The sequence below is a fragment of the Phocoena phocoena genome, chromosome 15 (genome assembly GCF_963924675.1).
Source record: "Phocoena phocoena chromosome 15, mPhoPho1.1, whole genome shotgun sequence".
Lineage (NCBI taxonomy): Eukaryota > Metazoa > Chordata > Mammalia > Artiodactyla > Phocoenidae > Phocoena > Phocoena phocoena.
Window position 1 is genome coordinate 47,927,932 of NC_089233.1, and position 27,023 is coordinate 47,954,954.

Genomic DNA, 27,023 nt, shown 5'->3' on the forward strand with positions numbered 1-27,023 from the left:
GTTTCTCTCACCCTTGACATGTTGAATCTGAGCTAAAATTGCTTTTTAACAAAAAAACGTGGAAGAGGTAGACTTCAGTAGTGGAGCTGGTCTGAAACCTGTCTGGTGGGAGCGGTCAAGTTATTAAGTCCCGTTTGCAGAAATGTTCCTGTTATCCCTGCTGGTGGCCTGTGGAAGACACCTTGCTATTTAACATGAAATATGGGAGGAAAGAGAGTGGAGAGTCCTGCCTTAAGCCCAAAGATATTTGGCTTCCAGTTGCATCGCTTGACATCTGGTGGACGTGGTTTTCATATTGCTGGTAAATTCTCCAGCTGTTGGTATTGATGGGCCAACAGATACAGCTGCTCCTCTTGCCTCACTTGTAAATTATGTGTTTGACCTTCCTTGCAGAGAGTTCATCCCTTTCCCTTTCTTCCTCCTTTGAGCCTGTGGCAACAAATGCTTTCCCCCAAAAAACCAACCAAATAAAAAAAAACCCAAACACTAAAGCTTTGGTTGCTGAATTGTATTGATAAAAAACAAACAAACATCTCTTCTGTCATAAAGCCTGGAATTTTATTGTATTGCAAGTATGACAAAGTTATAGATGACAAGCTGAGCTCAAAAGAGGAAAGAGGGGCTATAGCAAAGTTTATATTCTTTTTAAGAGAGTAAGCCTTTGGCCTACCCCCTGGTTTCCTGATTTCTGTGAAAGAATTATTGAATTAGTGGCATACCCATTCAAGTATGATGATGGGTTTGTGAAACATGCTCTCATATGATATTGCAAACCACAGTAGCAAAATGAGAAAGAAGGCATCTTTATTTTATTTTACTTTATTTTATTTTTGGCCGTACCATGTGGCATGCAAGATGCTAGTTCCCTGACCAGGGATCGAACCCATGCCCCCTGCAGTGGAAACACGGAGTCTTAACCACTGGACTGCCAGGGAAGTCCCAGAAGACATCTTCAAAAATTGAAACAACAACATTCTTTTAAATTTAAAAACTACTTCTGAGAAGTTTTTTTTTTATTTTTAATTTGCCCTGCTTTCCAAAAATTGCCTTCTTTCTGCTTGTTACCAAACTCAGAAACTAAAGCCACCTGGCCATTTGAACATTTTATATAAGCTAACTATGTTTAATCCAGGTTAATACCTTGAATTAAAGTTCACCTCAAAATTGTACTGCTTCAAAAAGGCTGGATAATAACTAATATCATTATAACCAGAATCCATATCTAATTTGAATAAATAGAGGTAGGTTCATTTATAAATTTCTTTCTTTTTTTTTTTTAATACAATGCTCTTGTGGTTGTATCCCTTAATTTAATTTCTAAACCCCTTCTGTAGCATGAGTTAAAGAGATTTCTTTTTATTGAACCAAAATTAGGGCATTGATACCAGTTGGATTTAAAAATCAGATTGCCTGTGTCCTACGCAAGATAGCAGACAGTTAATGAATGGTTTTTAATAAACACCCAGTGTGTATGGACTACTATAGTAAAAACAGATGTTAACATTGGCATGGAACTTACTCAGGTATAATAAGTGAAACCTAGGTTTCTTTTCCTATGTAGAGGTCATTTTTTATAACACAGTGAAAATACTGTTATAAAAATTAATCCTTGAGGAGGAGCAGGCTATTTTATGGTCGTAAGGTGTTTCCTCATAGATTCTTATTAGTTACGGGGGAAAATAATAAGTATATAATGGAGAAACCAGGCAATAACTTGACCATGTGATCAAAACTAATGTCATGAGTGAGGGGCAAATGGACATATCATGTGCCTCTGGATGTGAGAACCTGAGAAAGACACAACATCACTTTTGCAGTATCCCATCTGGAAGTGCACAGACTGAATCTAACCACAAGGAAACATCAGACAAATTGAAAATGAAGAACATTCTAGGAAGAAAGAAAAAGGGGACTATATTCTTCAAAAATGTCAGTGTTGGGCTTCCCTGGTGGCGCAGTGGTTGAGTGTCCGCCTGCCGAGGCAGGGGACACGGGTTCGTGCCCCGGTCTGGGAGGATCCCACATGCCGCGGAGCGGCTGTGCCCGTGAGCCATGGCCGCTGAGCCTGTGTGTCCGGAGGCTGTGCTCCGCAACGGGAGAGGCCACAACAGTGAGAGGCCTGCATACCGCAAAAAAAAAAAAAAAAAAAAAAAATGTCAGTGTCATAAAAGACAAAGGCTGAGGAAATGTTCCAGATTAAACAATGTTAAAGAGTCGTGACAACTAGTATATGCAATAACTGATCCTAGGCTGGATCCTATATGGGAGGGGAAAAATGCCAAAAATGTATTTTTAGGTCAATTTACAAAATGGGATATGGATAGTAGAAAATGTTGTATCATTTTAAAATGTGCTTGTTATAACTATACTGTGGTATGCAGGGAAATATTCTTACCTTTAGTACAAACTGAAGTGTTTGGAGGTAAAGGGCCATAATTCAACAATATCTTCTCAGTGGTTCAGAAAATAATATTATGTGGATGGATGGGTGGATAGATGGATAGATAGATAGCAGATTACAAAGCAAACGGAACAAAATGTTAGCAATGGGTGAACCTGGGTAAAGGATGTATGGGTGTCCCTTGAACTGTTCTGTAATTTTGAAATTATTTTCAAATAAAAAGTTTTTAAAAACGTCACCCTTTTATATTATGACACATTTGATCAGTTCTTGCAATTGAAATGAACAAGTATTGGAATGGGTGCAGTGCCAGACAGCTGGAGCCTAGGTTCCCCCTTCACTCCTTGCAGACTATGTGACTCAGTGTGGTCGTTGTGCCTTTCTGATCTCAGAGGCCTCATGTGTAAGATGAGAGTAAGAAAACCTGACTCTGCCTTAAGTCCTTCCTGGGATCAGGCTTGATAGGAGCAAGGAAACAAAGTCTTACGTGTCTGAATACAGATGAATGGACCCTGGTTAAGTCCTTTATATATTATGGGTATTGTATATATGTGGCCCTTCCTCCCTAGATACTTGCTTGCCATCTGCAAAATTCTAAATTCTACATTGCAGATTAATAAGCATATATGTTGCTGTTCAGTTTTTGGTAGGATTTTTGTAACCCCAAATGTAGTATCTACCATGCTTTGTGTTTTTTTGTTTGTTTGTTTTTTTTCGGTACGCGGGCCTCTCACTGTTGTGGCCTCTCCCGTTGTGGAGCACAGGCTCCGGACGCACAGGCTCAGCCATGGCTCACGGGCCCAGCCACTCCGTGGCATGTGGGACCTTCCCGGACTGGGGCACGAACCCGTGTCCCCTGCATCAGCAGGCGGACTCTCAACCACTGCGCCACCAGGGAAGCCCCATGCTTTGGTTTTTTGAAGATAGTTTCTGGGGCTTTTAAAAAATCTCAGTAAATGTCTGTGTACAAGGGACAGCACGGATGAGATTTCTGAGAGCTTTTTGATAGGCTTAACTTGTGTATCAAGGAAAGCCATGGGAGGATGACTTAAATATAAAACATGAGGTACATGGGACTTCCCTGGTGGCACAGCAGCTAAGACTCTGAGCTCCCAATTCAGGGGCCCGGGTTCAATTCCTGGTCAGGGAACTAGATCCCACATGCATGCCGCAGCTAAGAGTTCACATGCCACAGCTAAGAAGCCCACGAGCCGCAACTAAGGAGCCTGCCTGCCTGCCGCAACTAAGACCCGGTGCAACCAAATAAATTAATTTTAAAAAAATGAGGTCCACAAGAGGGAGTTACCAAAAGAAGTGAGAAAAAGACTTCCAATTAGGATGAAGAAAGTCACAAGAGACTGTTGCCTCTACTCCCAGTAATGAGAATGAGCTGGATAAACTATAAAGTCATAGATTTAAAAAATTATCCCAAAAGCAGAATATGGTAGAAAAACTTAAATGAACTAAATTCCAGAAAGAGACAAGCCTTTCCTAGGAGAGAAAAAAGCTCTGACTGCTTCTTTCCTGGCAAAGCAGCAGGAGGAGGGTTTTTTAAAGGTGTCAGCAAGACCATCTATAAAGAGGCAGTGTGATATAATAAGAGAATGGGCTTTGGAGTTAGCCAGACTTGGATTTCCATCCTGAAGCCCCTGCTTTGTAACCTGGGGCAGGTTGCCTATCTGACCCTTGGTTTCCTTATTTTAAAGTGGGAATATTACCGAAGCTTTCCGAGCATTCTGAATATTAATTGAATAATAAAACCAAAGTGCATATAATAGAGCTACATACATTGTGATGGGTCATGGTGGTGGCGGTGGTGGTAGAAGTGGTAGAGAGTCTCTCAGGGCTGTCACCTTGCAGCTCCGCAGCCTCATTTACACTGTAACCATGTTCCCAAACGTGCCATGTCCATTGCCTACCACAGGAGTGACACCTCCTGGATTTTCACCCTGCTTTCCTGGTGGAGATGGTAGGGGTTATTACATTTTGACAAAACGTAACTCTAGCTTGTAAATATAAACCAACTGACAAGTGAATTCAGAGATCCCAGAAGAGGAAAAAAAATTGTTTGAAGCTGCAGGAATAGACACACACACATACAACCCTGCAATTCAGGCCAATATGGTAGTAACGGAGCCCTTTCAAAAGCTTTCTGACTAGATGTCTACCAACTTGACAGCATCACAAACTTAGGCTTTTAAATGAAACCTAAGTTGCCTGCAGCATTCCTGATAAGCTCACCTAACTGAATAATTTTCCCTTTAAAAGTAAGAGGGAAGAATATTGTTTACTAGCTACTGTTGAGTATCTCTTGTGTGAACGCAGGCAGCCTTCTCAGATTCCTCTGAGCTCTAGACAGTGGAACACCTTTGGGTGTGTTGACCATGAGTTCCTTAAAAGGGACTTTAGTTCCACGATAGTGGCCAGTGACAGTCACTGGGTGGATATATTGGATCTTATTTTAGATTTATGAAGAACCACTTAGACAAAAGTTGGCCTTTGTCTAAGCCAAATTTTAACTGCTTCTGATAATCTAGTCCCCATGTTACTCAACAACTGATCCCTGGCAGGAAGCCAACTGCCCTGAGATGGTGTTAGGTGCCGCCAACAAGCTATGTACTAGGAAAACATCCCAGACAGCTAAATTTGGCAACTGTGCTTTATGGAACAGAAGGAAAAGTGGCTAATCAGTGATTTTACTTGTACCTTTTAAGCTTGCCCAGAATTTCAAATATAGAAAATTGCATTTCTTTTCCATGCTCTTAGGACTTCCAGGAGGATCCCATTGGGTTTATTTAGAAAGTTCTTTAGACAAACAGGAGAAGATTGTAGAAGGCTGAGTATGTGAAAAACAAACTTTAAGACACAAGTTTCCTCAGCCTCAAGTTTAGTTCTAAGAGTAGTTGGTAATTTTATTTTTGCCTAATTAGTCTTATGCCATCAGTTTCTTCCAAATGATTCATTTGACATAGCTCCAAAGCAATAAATAGAATAAACACAAAGAGGGAATTCACCATGTTTGCAAGAGCATAAATCTTCCCAGAGGTATTAACCATATTTATCCAAATAAATCTCATTTTAATCATGGTGTAGGGTTAGATCTCTGCAAAGATAAATATGTCTATTGCTTGGACTTGTAGACATTCCATGTTAGTTGGAAGGAAGTGAATAAACCTTTTTTTCTGGTTATAGCAACATAGAAAATAATGAAAACATTAATTTCTCTACCTCTATATACTTACATAGCCATCAGCTTACATAGTTCACATCAGGTGTGAACTTAACATTAGAATGTCACCTTGTTACCTTCTAGTACCCAACATTTTAGGTAAATATGTACCTTCCCAAAGCAGACACGTGCCTGCATTTTACGCACAGAACAACGCATAAGTGTGAGACGTGACTGAGACAAGCATTCATGAGAATGATTGGCCTTATTACCCACAATGAGTAAGTAATGGTTACAGGATGGTCATTTCTTTCTCTTGGTTGAAAAGCAGTGGACAAATGATGAAAGGAATCTTTTCTTGTTTTTTTTTTTCAATCTTAAGACAAAAAAGGCCATAATCTTGGTCATGCCATTCTTGTTTCTTGTTAACTTTCTAACTTGAAACAAGGTATTGATTTCTTTGATTGTAAAGATTCAGGATCACCCATTGATTTTATGTTGTAAGAACTTCTATTATATTATTTTCTTAAGTAGGTGAGTAGTGATGGGGACTGAATCTACAGGTATGCAGTCAGTATACACGGAGGTACTGATGGCCCCGCAGGGCCCCACACACATGGGCATTCATTCCATAGATAACGCCTTCTGTGAGTGGCTCCCTGTTGAGATTGAGGGTAGAACTTTGAGTCCAGATGGTTGTTTGGATGCAACATTTTATCCCAGTCACCCTCCTCCCCAGTAACCTGCAGATTTGAGCTCAAAAGCTGAATTCATCAGCAGATCAGCATGTTTTAAAAAATTGAAAATGTTTACATAAAAAATTTGAACTTACATAAAACAGAAATTTTGAATAAAATTTTTATACAAGATTTAAACGTTTTAAGTTTTACGTAAAGGTACAATTTTCTTCCTCCTGGCTTGTTTTCTCTCATAAGAGTAGATTTGGCCACACTGGGACCCACTTCCTACACGGTCGTGATTAGTTGGAGCCAAGTGGTAGCCACCCTGTTTGGTGGGGCCTGGACATTCCATTCTGACAGTCCTACACCTGGCCTGTTTCACTTAAACAGGCATCGGAGACTGACCCGTGTTGTAGATTTTGAACGCTAAGCAAAGTCTATCTGTTGGAATACATTTTCATTCCAGTACCATTCATTCAAATAATATAGTTTCTGTCTTCTTTAAAGCCTTCATCTTGGAGCGTCCATTCTGTCTAATCCTAAGGATTAAAATTCTTCTCTGATGATTATTATGTATGATTTTTATGTCTTATAAGTAAAGCAGTGCTGTAAATTGGTGAAACTTTAACATTTTAGTAATAACTAATTGAGACATTTGGATACGGTTGAGCTACTCTCTCTATTTGCATTCTTTTCAAATACTTCTGGATGCAATAAGTGGTACGTATGGCGATTTACTTTTATGCTCTTGAGCTGTCATCACTGCACTGTACATGTTTGGACTACACTGTCTGCTGCAGTGTTGAAGGCATGAAAAGAAACTTAATTTAGAATGAGGGTTGTGCTAATGCTTCGCTATTAGGAGATGCTCAGGGTACTTGGAAACAGCTTTTTCTTCACGTGAAATAGAAAATTAATCGTATTTTGAATGTACCTCCTGTAACAGATGAAAACCCCAATAATCCCGATTTCTTCCATTGATAGGTCTTGTGGATATTATGGTAAAATTTTGAACAGTTAGAACCTGCTAACAGTTAGAACCTGCCCCATTAAAAATGGAAGATCTTGGCAAAACAAGCTCTTACTAGGCAGTTAGTAATAAGCCCCAGTAGCCCCTGAATAAAACATGCTTCCAACCCAAATTTCTACAAATTTCCAAAGCCAGGTCAGACAGGAAGGACCCGGTCTTTAAGGTGATAATCTCTTAGGTATAACAAGTTCTTGAATCTCGCAATTTATGTTTTTGTTCAGTAGGACATACTTGGGGCAAAAAAGAAATAAATACAATCTGTAAGTTTTTCACCATCAAAGATGACAAAAATTCATTTCTCCTTAACTTCAGTTAATCAGTATTAGAGCTAATCAGGGATTTATTACAGAGATTAGTAATGATTAACTGGGAAGGAAGCCTTGATTCTTTGGCATTGAGATTTTGGCTATTAGAAAAAGTCAGTTTACTTAGGAGTACAGTTTTGATGAAACATAGCGGCTCATTTTTTAAAACGAAATATTTATTAAACAAATGCTATTGAGTGCCTATTATATTCAGGTACTTTCCTGGAAACATAATAGTGAACAAAAAAGCTAAGAACCTTTGTACTCCTGGCCTGACACACTAGTGGGGAAAATAATAACCAAGATAAATAAGGCGTATAGTATGTTTGTGCTAAGTGCTAAAAAGAAACGTGAAGCTGGCAAGGATTTTAGGAAGTACGAGGGTTCCGATGTTAGGCAGGTCTCACTAAGAAAGTGACGTTTGTGTAAAGCCTTGGAAGATTTATGGGAGCAAGGCAAGAACGTCCCAGCATGGAGAACAGCAAGAGCAGAGGCCTTCAATCAGGATTGAGTGTTCCGGGTGTGATGGAGGGACAGTGAGAAGGCTGGTCTTAGCGGGACAGAGTAAGCCATGGGGGACCAGACCATGTGGGTTCTTACCGGTCACCGTCAGGATCTGGGCTCCTCCAAAGCCACTGGAGGGTAGTGAGCAGAGGAGTGACAATGTCTGGCTCACATTTTAAGAGGCGACTCCAGCTGCTGAAAGGGAGGCAGAGTGGACGGCCGTTGCCACCCGTGAGTGACGATAATGAGTTGGACTAGAACGTTAGCTGGGCAGGTGGTGAGAGCCAGTTGGCTTCTGTGTCCATTTTAAGAGAGAGCCGACAGGAGCTGCCGATGGATTGGACAGAGGCACAGGGGAAAGAGAGAAGGCAGCAATGAGAATGGAGTTGCCATTTACCAGTGGGGGGAAGAAGGTGAGGAGGGAGGAAGCAGGCTTGAGGGGAAGTAGAAAGACCTCAGTTCTGGATGTGTTCATTTGGAGATGCCTGTTAAGCATTGAATGGAGATGGTCAGCGTGTGGTTGGATGTATGTGTCAGGAGAGAGGACTAAGTTGAAGATGCATATTTGGGAATCTCAGCATATAAATGCTTTTTTAAAATTACAAGGCTAGGTGCGATCACCAAGAGAGGGACCACAGCCAGGAGAAAAGATTTCTGAGGAATTGCTGTGTTGATAAGTCAGAGAGGTGAAGAACTCAGCAAAGGAGATTGAGAAACGGCCGTAGAGGCTGGTGGAGAACTAGGGGAGGGTGGGGCCTTAGAAACCAAGGATAGAAAGTATTTCAAGGCCAAGAGAGCGACCAGCTTTATCAGATCCTGTACTCTGGGCCCATGAAGTTAGGTCTGAGGACAGACCACTGGATTTAGCATTCGGAAGTCATTGCTTACCTTGGTAAGAGCTGTTTCAGTGCAGTGGTCAAGGCAGAAACCTGAGTGGAGAGGGTTTAGAGAGAATGGAAGGAAAGAAGCTGCGGAAACAAGAATAGACAAGTCTTTTAAAGAATGTGGCTGTAAATGGAAGCAAAGAAATGAAGTGGCAGCTGGAGGAGGAGGTAGTTCTGGAGAGTTATTATTCTTTCCTCTTTCTCCAGTGGAACCAGATGCTTCACTTTATGTCCAGAACACTGCACAGATAATTTTCTACAAGATGAGTTGAGGAAAAGTGGAGTTGAGGTAAAGTTGAGTCTTGGGGTACCCCAACATTTAGTGGCTTGGGGAGGTGAGGAACTGAGGTCTCAGTATTAGAGTAAAAGAGAAGGGAGGTTTCGTCACACTCTTTATAGGAGTTTGGGTGCAGCTGGAATTGAAGGACAGCATCCGTTGACATTTGGGATGAGCTGGCTTACAGAGTCCGCGGGTTCCTTTATTAAAGAGTGTCTGAACTTCACGTGCTCACGTGCCTATCTGGCTCTGAGAAAAGTGGGCTGGGGCTGACATTTGACCAGGCTCCTTTTTTTCAGAGAGCCTCTCCCAGGACCAGCAGAAGCCAGCCTGGGAAGCCTTGCCCTCTCTCGTCTCAACACCTTAATAGTTCTTTGGTGTCACACGGGTCAGATCAATAAGAAGTCAGGAAGCAGATGGTTTTGACGAGGAGAACTTTCTTCAAAGAGTTTGTTGGCGGTTTTTATTTTTACCCCTCCCAAATTCCTCACTGACAGATCAACTGAAATTCTCAGGAAATAGTCCATTACACAAATAGTAGTTTCACTCTTTATGGTAGTTTCAACATTAGCCTTTCATTTCTTTTCAAATACAAGATGCTCTTTTCAAGCTATAGTAAAATCCATGTTATCTGGCAGCTTACCAACCAGAAGACTGTTACTGACATTTTGGGTTTTCACTCAGTACAAATCTGGATGCTGAGGCTTCCCCGCCAGGTTCTCCAGGAAGGGCCCACCGGGTTGTCTTTACCAAGGAAATGGCAGCCCAGGGCTTAGCGTTACAGGAGCGAAGGTAAACCCCCGGCCTTCATGCTGCACATGGGCCTGCAGAGCCCGACTAGATCTCCTCCTCTTAGCTTCACACCTCCCGCTCCCATTAGCCCCTCAGAAAGAAATATCTGAGATATGAAGTTCCTTATATAAGGTGGCGTAGCTACCAAGAGGTGGAGCCAAGATTCAAGCCAGACATTCTGAACTCCAGAACCAAAGCTTCTAACCACTTAGTTATCAAGAGAGGCCTAAGCTGGAGGTGTTTATTTGGGAGTCTCTGCATATAGATGCTTTTTATAAAACTACAGGACCGGATGAGATCACCAAGGAGTGACCACAGATGGGAGAAGAGGGGCCTGAGTCCCAGGTAACTCCCATGCATTTAGGGTGGCGGGACCTGCAAAGGGGACTGGGAAATTGTGGCCATAGAGGTTGAGGAGAAACAGGTGACGGTGGGGTCCTGGAAACCAAGGAAAGGAGGCGTTTCAAGGAGAAGATGGTGGTCGTCTCGATGCAACTGCTGGGTCCTGCGCTGACAGTACAGCTATTTTGTTCATTCTTTTCTTTGGCAGTGCTCAGGAGTGGTGTGGGGACACAGTCATGCCTCCCAGAATGGGTCTTGAACAGTTAGAAAGGACATAGATTAATTTCTCAATAGATTATGTTGCTGCATTAAACACTCACTAAATCACTCTGCTGCATAATTAAGAAAATACAGAAAAATGACAGGGAGAAAAAAAAAAATGTAATCCTGGCCCTGAATGAATCCTTCTGGAATGCAATGAACTGCCCCACATTAACCACTGTTAACATTTTGATATAGTTCCTTCGGCTTCTGCAATTGTGATTTTTTTTTTTTTACACAATTGAGATTGTTTGGACTACATGGAATGGCATATTTTGCTTTATTCTTTTTTAAAATCAATTTTTAATAGAAAAATAGTCATTCATGTACCTCTTTGAACATTTGAGAAAAAGGGTAAAGAAAATTTTAGAAATCAGAGTAAAGACTATAAAAGGTCTCCACAGTCGCAGAATGTACCATAAACGTGATTGTATCAGAGGTGTGTTTCCGTGTTGTCTGTATGACACGTCTACTGTCCCTCTCACTGCCTGCCTCCCTCCTTATCCAAAAGGTAGCCTAGGGACAGGCTTTGTTCCTGCAGAGATGGGGTTGCAAATCCTAGGGACGAGGGTGGGATGAAAATCCAGCCTCCTGGCCTCCACCCTCAGATACTCTGATGTACTGGGTCTCAGTAAATGGTCCTAACACCACTATCTAAGAGCTCCACTCTTAAGTTAGGCCGGGTCTAAAGAGAAGGTGATACAAGTCCTAGGACCAATTGGGATTTTAATTACTTCTTGGGGCTATTTTTAAAAAATCTATAACCTGAATTCTAGGAAAATTTACACATGTGAGGTTTTTGAAAAAAAATATGTAAACCGCATTTAGAGGGCCATTCTAATGCAAAACTATAAAGAATGTTAGAATCAGAAAGAACTCCCAATATAATTGATTCGAATTTTTCATTTTTACCTACAAAGATGCTGAAGCCCAGAGATCTAGTGACCCCCCAGTTCAGAGACTCTCCAGTCCGTCCGCAGCAGAATCAAGGCTCAAACCCAGTTCTCTGAATCCCAGAATCATCCTGAAATTTTTTGGTAAAATGTGTGGCAGTAGCTTTTCCGAGCAAGCCCTATTTCACCCTGAAAAATAAATTTGTGTCTCTTAACAGATTTAGAATTTGATTTAGAATCCTTCACGCTAAGGCTTTGTGGGAGTAAAGAGAGCCCTAAATTTGGAGTCCAAAGGCTTTCATTCAAGTCTCAGTTTTTCTACTTCCTCTGGGACCATAAGCAAACCACAGAACCATTCTGAGCCTCCCCTTTTTTCCACCTGAAAAATAGGTATAGTATACCTCTGTCTAACTGAGAGGGTATTTTGAAGCCATCTCATTGATGCAAAGGCACTATGGAAACTAAAGCATTATGCAAATGTAGGGGCTTCATATTTTTATTAAGATTTTACAAGGAACTAGTTTCACAAGGAACTGGCTTCCGCATCCTACAGAGACCTAATTGCCTTCAGAGCAAGATCCATGTGTGTTTCATTCTTCTGTCCCCTCATAATAAGTGCAGAATAAATACTTCTAAATAGCGGAGAGCTTTTATCACCTTTAGCAGAATGGAATATCCATGATAATTCTTCACATGAGTGGCGCTATAATAGGTACTGTGGGCTTGCCCTGTTTATGTGGAGGCCTTCACGGGGCTTTTAAGATAAAAATAAGGGGCAGCGTTGTCTGTTGTTGCCTCTGAAGTGTGGGGTCGTTGCATGGTAAAAGAAGTAACAAAAGTTGCCGAGAGACTGGAACAACATACTGTTCTCATCAGACCGCATTTTCGTCTTATTTTAAGGCTCCTTGGACATGATATTTCTATGTGAGAACAGTAGAACTTTCCCTTTATGTAGGCTTGTTTCAGGACTAACAACGAAATCTGCCATAATGGTGTCTTTGTGCTTTGTCCACATTTGCCAATGGTCTTTTATGGCATCCTTGTTCTAAATGTGGAAAACGAGGTAGGGGCAACATGGAGTAAAATGACTAACATATGGCATTAATTTTTCAATCTGTTGATATTTCTGATTTGTTGGGTTGAACTTGGGAATTACATCTTCACATTGCTCTGGCCCATTTATTACTTTCAGTTTAAGACAATGATGGGATAGAAGTAAAACGCTTGTTTTTAGACTCATTCACAATGTATGCAAAAGCTAAAGAAAGTCAGTGTCAGAGAAGGTTAAACTTTGCGAGGCTCCTCTAGAGACCGTCTAACCCAGAGTCCTTGTTTTACAGCTCTGAGATTTTCACTGATTTGCCTGATATCACACAGGCTAAGGAAGTGAGCACCCAGATCTTTTGACCTGTAGTTAAATGGGGTTTTATTCTGTAAAATATACACATTATTCTGGATTATATTAAGCAGGTTCATGTGAAACTGTCAACTAGTTGAGTACATCTGCTTTCAGGATGAAGTCTGAAGACCAAACTCTATTTTTAGAGCAGTAAACTACATTCCAAGCTTTAATGCTGCACACAAAGAATGCTCAGAATATTCTTATTCACAAGTTGTGTCTCCTTGAAAGACAGCTCTTGAAAGCAGTGGGGAGGGAACTTCTGGGAAAAGGATGGGAGTTGGGGATAGTGTCTCCGGACTCAAGTCATTAAGGAAAAAGAAAAAAGCCCATAGTAGATACAAAGCAATAAAAACCAACCAGACACACTTCCTCAGCACTTCTCTCTGGAATTGGTCATTTAAGGTCTATCACGTTTGTGCCAGTAAAAGAAAGTAGAGAGTGACTGTTGTCACATCAGGTAAGAATTCACTGTGTAAGGGCACAAGGTGTGCTCAGCCAACATGCCACCTCCAGCCCCAACTCTACACACCCCGAGTAGCACGGTGATGATGCAGAAGACAAGCTGAGCCTGCAGCTAAATGGATCTGTATTCTACAAAATATACACATCATTCTGGGTTGTTTTAAGGAAGTTCATGTGACACTGTTAATAGATTGAAAAATACAAGTTACTTAGGACTCAACAATTTGAAAAATAAGGCAGAATTAACAAGAGAAGGGAAAATAGTAGGGAAAGGAATATCTGTCCCTTCAGATATTTATGGTGAGTTGTAAGATTGAGTGTGAGACATTCTTGTCCCGCTCTCCAGGAGGGAAATTGCCCTGCAAACAAGGTAGCCCTCCTGCTTTCCATATTCCTCTGAGTGCTGAATTCTGCAGTTTCGTTCATGCGGCAGGATGCAGCAGACCCACCAGGCATGCAGCCCACACCTGACCGCTGTCGAGTTGCTGCTGCCCCGGACCATCTCTCTCTCAGAGAGGATAATGTGCATGTAGTTGTTGAGATGAATGAACAGATAATGTCACATCATATTATTTCTACATTTTGTGTCCGTCTTGGGAAATACCTAGACTTTTATTTTCAGAGTTTTAAGGTTCACAATTTCAATATCACTTTGAGCGTTTAATTTATACAAATCTCTTCAAAAATTTATAACAGACTTACAAGCTATAATCAAAAACTACAAAACATGAAACTAAGAACTATAAAATGTCTAATTTGCCGTTTGCTCTTTCATTTCCCAAATCCTCAAAAAAACCAAAATCCTCTATTGGCTTAGCAAATATACAGAACCCCTTCCATGGGCCAGGCTATATTTTAGGTAATGAGGGAACAGCAATGAACAGATGAAACTCCTCACCCTCGTGGAGCTTTTGTCCCAGTGGAGGAGACCGGCAATGAATGGGATAAAGGAGCAAAATGGATGGCTGGTTAGATACGGTAAGGACATAGGAAACGTTGAGGCAGAGAGGGTGGTTGTAGTGAAATTCAGGTGAGTGGCCAGTGTAAACCTTCCCCAAAAGGCGGCTTTTGAGTAAAGATCTGGCAGAAATGAGCAAGTGAACCACCTGGGCGTTGGATGGAAGAGCTTTCTGGGCAGTGAGAACAGCACATGTAACGGCCTCGAGGCGGGAATGTGCTGCGTGGTTGAGGAACAGCAAGGAGGCCAAGTGGAGACGGAGAGGAATGAGCCAAAGGAACGGCAGGAAGATTCCAGCCAGAGAACGAATGCAGCCCACAGTATATGGGGCATTGTCAGATTTTACTCTGTATCTATTATGGACTGAATTCTGTCCTCACCAAATTCTTACCTTAAAGCCCTAACCCCACTGTGATTATATTTGGAGGTGGGGCCTTTACAGAGGTGATTATGGTCAAATGAGGTCATAAGGACAGGGCCCTAATCCAATAGGACGTCTTTATAAGAAGAAATGCCAGGGATTTGCACACACAGAGAACAGGCCATGTGACGACACTGGGGAAAGACAGCCATCTGTGAGCCACACAGAGAGGCCTCAGAAGAAACCAGCCCTACTGATGCCTTGATCTTGGACTTCCCAGCCTCCAGAACTGTGGGAAAATAATTTTGTTATGGAAACCCTAGCAGACTAATACGCTGTGCTAACCCTCAATTATCTTTGAGAAGAGAACTTTCTGCTAAAGAGTAAAACTGATCTTGAGCAAACTTAACTAGTTTAACTGACAACAATACTCATTTTGTGTCAGCCCAAAAGGAGCTACTCATCCTGCAGGTACTATATTTGACTTAAAACAGGTGAGCCTACAAATTAGTCATCCGAAACACAGCTAGCAAGTCAGTCCAGCCAGTATTTTTCATAGGGGCAGTTTAAAAGCAGCTCTCACAATTCTTTTATTTTTGTCTTTTAAACATAGAAGAGTTCGCCTTTGGCTGGTGTGAATGAAGAAGATACTGTACCTCCTTCTTCCATCCCTATATCTTCCCCAAACTGTGCTTCCTCTGTAATCTCTTACCATCTGCCTTCAAACAAAACTGCCTTCTTAACATCACAAGAAATGACAAGGGGGAAAGCATTTGGCTGCTTTTGGAGGTTTATTATTCTGAACCCTGAAAAGGAATCGAGTGTTTATCCTTCCTTTCTTATATGCACTTTATCGTGGAATACCAAAAAGTTGAGAAAGTTCTTTATAGAAGAATTCCAGCTGTTAATGTATTGACAGTGATAGAATTAGGAAACCACCCGTTGGTAACTCTTGAAATAATGGGGTCTAGGCAATGATTATCAGTGGCTGCTAAAACTGTTGCAGAAGCTTATTGCAAGGTTGACAGGCAAGGAGACAGGAAACACAGCTTAAATTTGTCTCCCCATCTGGGTTTCAGTCAAAGTTTTATGAGTTAGGGGAGGAGGGTTGGTGTGCAGAAGCACTGGTGGGGCAGGTTTTTTATTGTTATTTATTTTTTCACATCTTTACTGGAGTATAATTGCTTTACACTGGTGTGTTACTTTCTGCTGTATAACAAAATGAATCAGCTATACGTATACATATATCCCCATATCCCCTCCCTCTTGCGTCTCCCTACCACCCTCCCTATCCCACCCCTCTAGGTGGTCACAAAGCACCGAGCTGATCTCCCTCTGCTATACCGCAGCTTCCCACTAGCCATCCATTTTACATTTGGTAGTTATGTCAATGCTACTCTCTCACTTCGTCCCAGCTTCCCCTTCCGGTGGGGCAGGTTTTGATTGGAGGGCCTTGGAGCTTGGCCATTTGTGGTAAGGTGTGGTAGATGGGCTTCAGCACCGGAACTTCCTGGACAGCAGACCCTTCACTTCTGAAAGGGCTCTGGAGTTCAGGTTCAGGTCAGGCCCTTGTCCTTTGGAGGGGGGTGGGGGGAACAGCTTTGGTTCCAAGTTGTTTGAGGTCCAAATCTCCTCTGCATGCTTCAGCTGCATGACTTGAGGTTTTGTTCTGTTGTCTCTGGAAAACAACTCAGTATCTTGTTAGAAACAGGATAGGCCCAGTCTGGGACTGGTTCTGTGGTTGCAAAACCATTAGGCAAAGGTTGATGGGAGGATCGGGCTGCCACCATCTGAACCCAATGGGCCAATAATAGTAACCACACTGAAAGATGATCACAGATGTTAGGGCCATCTGAGCACACTCCATAGGCAGAACACAGCCCCACCAGAGGGAAATTATTGCCGAAAATGCCCTTCTAAAGAAGGTAGCAGCGACTTTACTCTGGTGAGGGAATGCAAGGGTTGCCAGATTTTTCAAGAGTATCTAGAAATCAAGATGTTTGTATGCAATTTCCCCATTTTAAAATATTTTCTATTAATATTTTTATAAGTTGGAAACACTGTGTGGCTCAAACCAAGCAAACCTGTCAGCTCTCCCTTAGGCCCAACACTGCCCTCCAGTCCTATTTGCCGTCCAGTGCCGTGGCCTCCAGAGAGCCTGCCCCACCTCCTTGATCCACATCCATGCTCTCTCTCTCTCGACTTCATTAGCATTTGTGGTTGGGTATCTGTGGTACTGTGATTTAGCATAAGGAGTACGTATTTGTTCTTCCTTCAGGGTTCCTGACTTACAGCTCCCCAAACCCTTGGAATTTTCCAAGTGATAATAGCAATAGGAGCATCTTTTGTTATAATATTTGATCTCCAGTCCTCAGTTTCTGAAATCATTTCAGAGCTGTAAAGGTGAAATGGGTATCTTGTTACTCATAGCAAGCCCCTTTCAAGCACACCTGGGTTTATTTTAATGAAGTGACTTTTGGAAAACCCCAAGGTAACCTAAGCTTGGGGTCTGGTTACCAGGGGAACCAACCATGTGACTAGAGGGTTGGAAATCTCAGCCCCACCCCCTGACCTATGGGGAGGGGAGAGGGACTAGAGACTGAGTTCAGTCACCAATGACCAGCGATGTATTCAATCATACCTATGTAACAGTACCTCCATAAAAATCCCCCGAAACACAAGGTTCAGAGGGCTTCTGAGATGGTGAATGTGTGGAGATCTGGGGAGAGGTGCCTTCAGAGAAGGCATGGAAACTCCAAGCCTCTTCCTACCTTCCTTGCCTATGCACCTCTTCTCTATCTGACTGTTTCTAAATTATATCCTTTTATAATAATGTAAACTGTTTTCCTGAATTTTGTGAGCTGCTCTAGCAAATTAATCAAACCTGAGGAGGGGGTGGTGGGAACCTCTCATTTATAGCCAATTTATAGCCATGGGCCAGAAGTGCAGGTGACAACCTGAACTTGCGATTGGTATCTGGCATGGTGGGGAGACAGTCTTGTGGGACTGAGCTCTTAACCTGTGGGCTCTATCTCCTGGCAGATGGTGTCAGGACTGAGTTAAATTGTAGAACACCCAATCAGTACCCACAGAGTTAATAGCTTGGTAGTGTTGGAAAACACGTTGGAGTGTTATACCCTCTTAGTGTATGGTCACGTGCCTTTGTTAATGGTTTTCTAATCATCTCATATGGCCTTACTTGTCTTCCCAACAACATGACATGTTCTTAGAAGGTAATTTGCCAGTATTCTACCACTTTGGTTTTCTCTGTAGCACCCAGGCATGCTGAGCTGATTGTTTTTGAGCCATCGAAGGTTAATGATACAGCAAGCAGGTATATACAAAGCCCTTAGCAGTTAGCAAATACTCAGCAATTGTTAATTATTGTATCAGTGAGAGCAAAGCAGCAGCATCAAAAATATTGGCCTAAAAATGTCCATTTTCTTCAACCTTACCTTTTAGCATGCAGCTAATTTTTCATTAAAATATCTCGTTCTGTTTTTGAAGACTATCAAACATTTCAAATAGAATTACCCAATTCCGGGATATCAACTAATGTGTAACAGCTATAGTGCTGCATAATGTTTTGTGCTATGGCTATGTGTTTGTTTGAATAATAAGAATCTAACGTGTTGACACGTGCTTTCATTGCGTGCAGTATCTCATGTAGTCCTTGTCAACCTGATGACAAATGCTCTTACAGTAAGTCCCCTACATACGAATGAGTTCTGTTCCGAGAGCGAGTTTGTAAAGTCCACCTTGTTCTTAAGTCCAACAAAGTTAGCCTAGGTACCCAACTAACACAATCGGCTATGTAGCACTGTACTGTAATAGGTTTATAATACTTTTCACACAAATAACATAAAACAAACACAAAATATAAAGAAAACATTTTATATCTTACAGTATGGTACCTTGAAAAGTACAGTAGTGCAGTATAACAGCTGGCACACAGGGGCTGGCATCGAGTGAACAGGCAAGAAGAGGTACTGACTGGAGGAGGGAGAGGAGGTGGGAGATGGTAGGGCTGAAGGATCGTCAGCAATAGGAGATGGAGGGCAGGCTGCAATTTCACTCATGCCTGACATTAGTGCCACAGGTTCTGGTTCCTTGCTGGATTCAATTCTATCTACCCTCTTGAAAAAACGATCCAGTGATGTCTGGGTAGTAGCTCTTTTTTTCTCGTCATAGAAGACACAGAGGCACTGGATTGCATTCTGAACGGCTGCTGCATCCTTCTTGTACCATTCTACGTTTGGGTCCTGTGCCTCAAAAACTAACAGTGCCTCCTCGGATAAGGAAAATCCCCTTGCCATTTCCTGCATTGTGTATCTCTTTGGTCCGCCGGAAGCGTTGCCACCAAACAACAGAGTTAAGCCTGTCCTTTGCTGCTTTATAGCCTGGCATCAGCTTTTCCTCCTTACTGATGTAACTTCGGTCTGGCATCCTCTTGCAGTACAGTCCTGTCTCATCCACATTAAAAACCTGCTCAGGTAGATACATGCCTTCATCAATAATTTCTCGAAGCGTTTCAGGAAATTCCCAGGCAGCTACCGGGCAGCTACCGTATCTGCACTTGCTGCCTCGCCACTTACTTTTACGTTGTGAAGGTTGGCTCTAGCCTTGAACCAATGAAACCAGCCATGGTTGGCATTAAAAGATGCACCCTCTGATTCTTCACCATGTTTCTTCTTCAAGTCTTCATAAAGGCTTTTAGCTTTCTCTTGAATCACCATTAAGCTGAGCGGGACTTGACACTGATGTGATCCTGCATCCGCAGACTGAGAAGTTTCTCCGTCACTTTTCCACGCTTCTTCGATATTATTGTTGGCATCATTGGCACAGCAGACTTCACATGTTCCATGATCTTGTCCTCATTCTTCAGAATCGTGCCGATGGTTGAATGATTCATGTTATAAGAACGAGCGACGTCTACCATCCTTTCGCCTCGCTCCACTCTCTCAGTTATTTTTACTTTTGTTTCCATTGTTATCGCTTGGCACTTCTTAGCAGTACGAGCTACATCACCGCTGCTTTTACGCTTGATTCTGAACATCCTGGGCTTGAAATAAAGATACTATACTACAGTACTCTATACAGTACTGTAAAGTACACAAAAACACAACCACTTGTAGAGGATGCACGCATGTGACAGTGTACGCCAGACGCATGAACTGACTTATGTAATTACATGCAAACACACGTGCGCATCTTTGAAAGTTCACAAGTTGAAGGTTCATATGTAGGGGACTTACTGTATAGCTGTTTTAGAGGTGGGGTCCTGAGAAGTTAAGTAACCAGCAGAGGTTACATAGCTAGTAAGTGCAGAGGCCCGGATGGAATCGTTGTTAAAGATAACTCCAGCTGCTGTAACAAGCAAACCCCAGAATACATGTGTATAGTTGTTCAAACACAATAAGAAGCATGTTTCTCATTCACATAAAATACAAATTGGGGTTTCTGATTGGCAGAGGACTCTCTTCCAAATTATGATTCAGGGTCCCAAGCTCCTTACATCACCTAGGCCTCAGGTCATCAGAGAAAGCGCATGGAGAATGGTTTGTAAGATTTTCTGCCGGGCCTGGTAGTGGCATACATCACTTCAGTCCATCAGCCTGATTGCAGTCACATAGCCACATCTAACTGCAAAGAAGCCTGGGAAATATAGTCCAGCATTGTGTCCAGTAAGAAGAGATGGCCCAGAATTCAAGGTGCTCTGATCCTGTAACCCATGCACATAGCCCTTATGATAAACTGCCTTTGTAGATTAACTTTAGAATTGGACACTATATGTTGTATGCTACATGCACTTTCTTAGCCACTGATCAATGAAAAAACTGTTGTTTTTTTCTTTTTAAAGGCAGAAAACCAAACTCTCAGAATTATGAAACCAATGAATAAAATATTTCCAAGAGCTTTTTTTCTGAGCTGTGTCTGTCTAGATTTTATGTCCCTGACCCCACCAAAGGAGGATAATAAGTTGTTTAAGAGAATCTTCCCTTGACTGTTGTGGCAGATCTCAAGCAACTCTCCCGCGAGTGGAAAGATGGATTAAAATATAACCACTAAATGAAGGCTTTGAGACTTTCAAAATTAAATTGTGCGCTTATAGTTTTCCTGGAAACCACAAAAAGCAGTCACTAAGGTGGTCTCAAAAGATTTCAAGACACGAGTATGAAAGATAGGAAGTCTCAGCTACTACTTAGATTGTGATTAGGATATCAAGCAATTATATAATTTCTGTATTATTCTTTTCTTTCACTTTCTCATTTTGAAGTCTTCAGGCTAAATATGTTATTATGCAATGTATTTGGTTTTATAGAAAGATACAGCCCTAGGACTGTTGGCTTTGAATAGACAGTTTAATTTACAAGGTGATAGTTCTTCTAGGAGTGTTAACCTCAAGGATCTGTCCGGTCACTCAGGGAATTAGCAAGAAAGCAGAGAATTCTAACTCCAAGGCCGTTGGGTCCCATTGGTTTGGCACTGTTAGCATCTGCAGGATCTAAGGCTCTATCTCCATTCTAAAAGCATAATCACTTGGAAAGTGGGAAACTGGAGTCAGTCCATACTTTTAAAAAATCTATTTAAAAATAATCTTTACTCTAACAAACTAGTGTGATTGACTTTTTAACCAAACTGACTGGTCACACGAGTTAAAACACCTGAGATTCTTTGTACATAAACATAGCTCTGAAGGGTATACTTTAGTCACTTCTCCACTCAGTGAGCATTTCCAGAGTGTGCCTTTGTGTCAGACACTTTGACAGGTGCAGGGAATACAGCGGTGAGTGTATGACAAACTCCTGCCTCCAGCTGGCTTTCAATTACAGAGATTCAAAACAAACCAAAACCCGGACAGTTACATCACAAGATGTGAAATGCTCAGCTGGGAGCTGTAGGAGCTAGAAGGAGGGTTTCTAGATCTGGAGGAGGATCCAGTCAAGGACGTCTTTCCCGGAGAAAGAACCGAAAAGGATGTTAGAGACACGGAATCCTCGTTAGAGAGGTGTATGAGAGAGGCATTCTGAAGGAATGGAGGGAGAATACCCAAAATGCCGCTGCTCTGGCATCTACCATTTTCATGTGCTATTTCTCATTAGTTCCAAATTCCAGTAAAAGTACACTGCTACTTAAATGGTTTTAAAGACACCTTGTTAAGGTCTTATGCTTATAGGACACCCTAGAGTCTGCATAGTCCTTACACACCCAATATAAAATACTTTATTGCACTTTTAAATGCTGGCATACAAGTTCATCGTAGACAGTGGTGAACTGTCCACAGACATTTTTAGGCTCAAGGAATTCAAACCCACTTCTCCAAAAGAACTTTTAGAGATAAACACTCATATAAAATATTCTCTTAAACAGCCCCCACTGTTTATAATATGATTTGATGCTCCATTGAAATTTCCACAGAAAGCTTCAAATACATCTTGGCTCAAACTTTTCCAGGCCAAGGTTACTTATTTTCCGATGAGTCAGAAGACCATGTTGATTGATGAAACTGGTGAAGTGTTGACATACATTTGGACGGTTAACCATTCTATTCCCCTCAACACCAAAATCATGCCAGTGTGTTTTGTAATTGCAAAATCCCCATTGACTAGATGATAATTTAGGGAAGCAGTAATCCTGAGAAGTTAATCTTAACAACTTGTTTGTCTGGTTGAGCATTTCTGTCTTATGTAAACAGCTCAATTTATACAAATCTCAATGTATTTTTGAAGTATTTTGCCCATGTACCATTAATAAATATCTCAAGACCTTTGTCATCTTTTCCAGTTCTTTTCCTTCCTAACTCTCCTTGACACTTTGTGGTTTAGCTCAGTTTATTTAGATGTTTTTCTGTTGTAAACTTGGTGTGGGTAGGAATGTTAGAGGTAAGTTTGGATTGGCCATCTGTGTTCCTGTAAATCTCAGAGGATTGCTATCAGGTCCCCTGGTCTGTGGGACAGCAGTTTCTTCCTTCTAGTCCTGGGTCTTTTTCATGCTCAGCAGAAAAATCAGTTGCTTTAAGACTGACATTCCCCTGGTCAAGTTGCAGGCTGTCTGCTTGGACATATGGTCGCTCTTTGATCTTTTAACAATTAATTTATTCTCTGTTGCCTCTGGTGCCTAGACCACCAGGCCTGCCAGGAAGTCTCACTGGATTCTCTCTGAATCTCTGGGAAATGTGAGGATGGAGTTTCCTGTGAGCTTCACTTTTAGGGGCAGATATCTTAAGTAACCTGATTGGAAATTTTCAACCTATTTGTGAACAGAGCCTGGTGTTAATATTTCTCCATTGGGGTCTGCACCATGGATTCATTCCTAGCTAACCCCTTCTCTTAATGCCATCTTATAGAATACAGTTCTGGACCAGGAAGAAAATGGTCGTTTCTGCTTTCTTCTTTTTTTTAACTGTGCTAAAATATACATAACATAGAATGTACTATTTTAACCATGTTGGGTGTACTGTGCAGTGGCATTTAGTACATTCACGTTTTGTGCAACCATCGCCACCGTCCACCTCCAGAACTTTTCACCTTCGCAAACTGAGACTGTATGCCTATTAAGTAATGGCCCCATAATTCTACCTACCCTCAGCCCCTGGCAACCACCATTCTGCTTCCTGTCCTGTGAATTTGACTTCTAGGTACCTCATATAAGTGGAATCATGCAATATTTGTCCTTTTGTGTCTGGCTTATTTCATTGAGCTTAGTATCTTCAGAGCTGATCCATGTTGTACCATGTGTCAGAATGTCATTTCTTTTTAAAGCTGAATAACATACCACTGTATGTATAGACCATATTTTGTTTATTTACCTGTTGATGGACATTTGTGTTGCTTCTACTTTTTGACTATTGTGAATAATGCTGCTATGAGCATTGTGTACAAATATATGAGTCCCTGCTTTTACTTGTTTTGGGCATATACCCTGAAGTGGAATTGTTGGATCGTATGATAATTCTATGTTTAATTTTTTGAGGAACGACCATATTGTTTTCCACACTCTTGATCCCTGTCCTAGCCATGTGACTGTTTCATGGCTGAGGAGGGTGAGATGAGAGATGAGATAGACTAAGGGGCTTCTCCTCTCTCAGGGAAAAAAATTCTTTGACCTCATGTTAATGAATCCCTGAAAGAATAAAAGGGCCCCATCAACACTGAGCCCTGGGAGTTGTAGATCTGAGCGTTTTGTGCCTGATGTGACAAGGGCTGCTGGGTAGCAGGATTAAACAACACGTCCTCTTCAAACTTCTCCCGCTAGGTTAATAAGACATCACAAGAAATGAAAGATCCACAAATGAGTCTTACTGTGGACTTCTCGGGTATAATATATCTGTACTTATAAGATGTAATAAGATGTACTAAACAGCCTTCAGATGCAATAACAAGGCCAGATTCTGGGACAGGGTGCCCAGAGGCGTGAGCCTGGCGACCAAACTCAGTGATACTCACCTCCCAGGAGGTGCCACATGGACTGCCTTGCCCAGCTCTCCACCCCAAAGTTGACGGGCCACCCTCCTGGAGGTTACAGGTGACTTCCTGCCTTGCGCACAGAAACACTAAGTACCCAGAGAACATTTTCTGTTCTCCAGAGCTTTCCAAATTGCTGACTTATGTCAGCTCCTCTAATAGGACTTGTGCAGTGAGACCCAAGAACAGTATCTACCGTCAAACTAAAACCAGATGGCTTACCTGTTGCTCCATCTAAAGCATATGCTTGCTTTATTTTTGGTTGTGTGAGAGGATGTCAGACCCACCCCAGGCTTGGCCACCTCACCAGCTGCATCCAGCAAGTTCACTCTGGGACTTGAACTCCCTTGGGTTCAGTCCTCAGGAAAAGCTTGTGTGGAGAAGCAGAATCAGAGAGGATTCCTGAAGGATATACAGTCCCTCTGTTCTTCTTAGGAACTCTGACATTTATCTATCCCCGGATTAAGCCAGATCATCAAAAAAAGGAATTCCTGGCTGACGTGGTCCTGACCCCTTGTGGAAGAGCTTTTCCTGCTGGCCTCCTGTGAGTGATGCTGTAATGTTCAGCCCTACAAAACTCCTTGTTGTACAACCGCTGTCTTCACTCATCCGCTATACACAGTACCTGCTGTGGGTGAAGCCCTACAAGAGGAATGGCTCCTTGGACTCTGTGCCGGGAATGGTTTTCTCCTTTGAGTGGTTGGTTTGTGTGATCCCGTTATACCATGTGGACCCCTGTCTGGTCTTGGCCACTGAGAAGCTCTGAGACAGAGCAGCAGTCTGCCTCCAGCACAGGGACAGAACTCAGGCTAGATTTTGTGTGTTAACTCATGCCTGTCTTTAACTTATTTTTGTAAGTTCTTCTTTTTCTTTTTTTTTTGTCATTGCCTCACTTGAGGTTGTTGAGTGATCTGATTTTTGTAAGCTATTTAAATCCTTTAAGGAGTCAATTGAGGGAATAATCATGAATCGGGTATTCTCAGTTGCTTTTAATGTTCAGAGGACAAAATGTATATCAACTGGTAGTTTTCAGGTAACTGGAATATGCTCAATACAGGTGGCCTTAAAACCACTCGTGTTCTGAGTGTGACTAAACTGTAAGCTCTGTGCTCCTGGGGGCCTGGGCTGTCCCGGTCTCTATCTCCAGCTACCAGTGCTGTGCTTGGCAGGTAGTAGGTACTCAGTTAATATCCCCTGAGATTTGGACAAACAGGATCTGTCTGCACCTGAGTTACCCGCCAGCACAGCCTGTAGATGCTCAGAAGCAAAGAGAAGCCAAGATGCTCTGGTGTTTTCTCCGCCTTTGTCGCACGTCAGGGGGACACAGCTGGCACCTCTAACAGTCTTCCGTCTCCTCCTCTGCAGACTCACATTTCCAGACTCCCTCCCGGTGCGGTAGCTGGACAGTCCGTGGCGATTGAAGGTGGGGTCTGCCGCCTGGAGAGCCCAGTGAGCTGAACCTTCAGGCCGAACACAGAGCATCTGAGCGGCATTTCAGAACCCGAGCTTCGCAGGGTTTTAACCGAAGTTGGATGTTTTATCTTCCTCATTTTATAATTCCTGTCACAGCCTCGTGCATCGCTCGCGACACTAGTGCTGCTGTAGTTAGCGCTTGGTGACACGCGCGTCTTGGGCAGATGAGCGGGACTCTGTGTGTGTGCGTGCGTGCGTGTGCGTGCGCCCTTGTGCACGCACAGTGCGTATGCTTGCTTCTCCTTCGATGAAATAGAAACTCCTCCTTATTGTGTAACCTCAGACCAAGAATGATTAAATCATCTTCCCAAAATGTGTCTTTAACTGTTTACAAGTAAAACCTAAAGTTGCAGGAAACATTGTTGATTTCACGAAGAGGTACCAACTGTCTTTGATATAACATGTCGGAACTGCAATCTACTTGTTGAAATGACTGACAGTGGCCATGCTCCATATGATAACAGTGCTAGTAACAAAGTGTTTTTATTTGTTAGCCAGTTTAAGTGGATCCTATGGTAACTTAAACTGTTGTTCTCATCCCTCATATGGGGCATTTTTCTTTAACAAAGAATGGTTTCAGTGAAACAATCTAGCAGAGAATTAAGGTCAGAACCTTTTTAAGTAATAGTCTTATTGATAAAGTTTGTACTTCTTTCCTCAAGCTTTTCTAAGCTTAAATACTGCATAGCTTCGAGCTGTGTGTACTATATTATGAAAGAATATGTAAAGAGAACATACAGTAATGCACAGTCCTTAATTTGTGTATAATGGAATGTTATTTACAATGTAACACTGTAAATAAGAAAGCAAAATTTATGGGAAAATTCAATATTATCTTTGTTTCTTGTTTAAATATATTTTTAAGATAAAGGAACAAAAATAAAAGAAACATATTACTGGGTATAGTGTGTGACTCCTCTTCTCAGACTAATAAATTATCTTTTGAATCGTAGATTGGAGAGCCGTTTTTTGTTTTTAAAAAGTTACTTCTTCTGGAAATCATACCTTTATGCGTCTTGCTGTGGTTCTGAGTATTCAAAATTCAGTTTCATCTCTGTTTAATTAGGCTGGACACCAGCAAGATGAAAGACGAACTTAGTACATGATTGAATGGTCAATACAGAAGTCCCTAAAATTTTCATTGTAATTTGATAAAAAAATAACCAAGGGAAGCCATAAGAACACTTTGCTTTGAGAAATGGTAGTGGCAGCTGAAAAGTCAATGGTTTCAGTTGATAAATTGCTTCTAAATGTTATATTTAGTGATTCTGGAGCCACATAAGAAAACCAAGACTTTCCTTTTGATTTTACATGTAAGAAGTAACTATTAAGAAGATACTAAAGATAGACTCGCTCAGGGGGAGG

The 27,023-nt window shown here is 41.8% G+C and overlaps 1 protein-coding gene across 2 annotated transcripts in view; it reads left to right on the forward strand.

The window, feature by feature from the left end:
• TASP1 (taspase 1) overlaps window positions 1-26,607 on the forward strand; it is a 239,160-nt gene extending 212,553 nt beyond the window's left edge. The window contains exon 13 of one of the 2 annotated variants that reach the window (XM_065892439.1): window positions 25,551-26,607. In XM_065892439.1, the coding sequence (XP_065748511.1) occupies window positions 25,551-25,643 (93 nt within the window). In that variant the 3' untranslated portion in view covers window positions 25,644-26,607. The remainder of the gene's footprint in view (window positions 1-25,550) is intronic. The other variant, XM_065892440.1, reaches the window with a different exon arrangement.
• The last annotated feature ends 416 nt before the right edge of the window (window positions 26,608-27,023 follow it).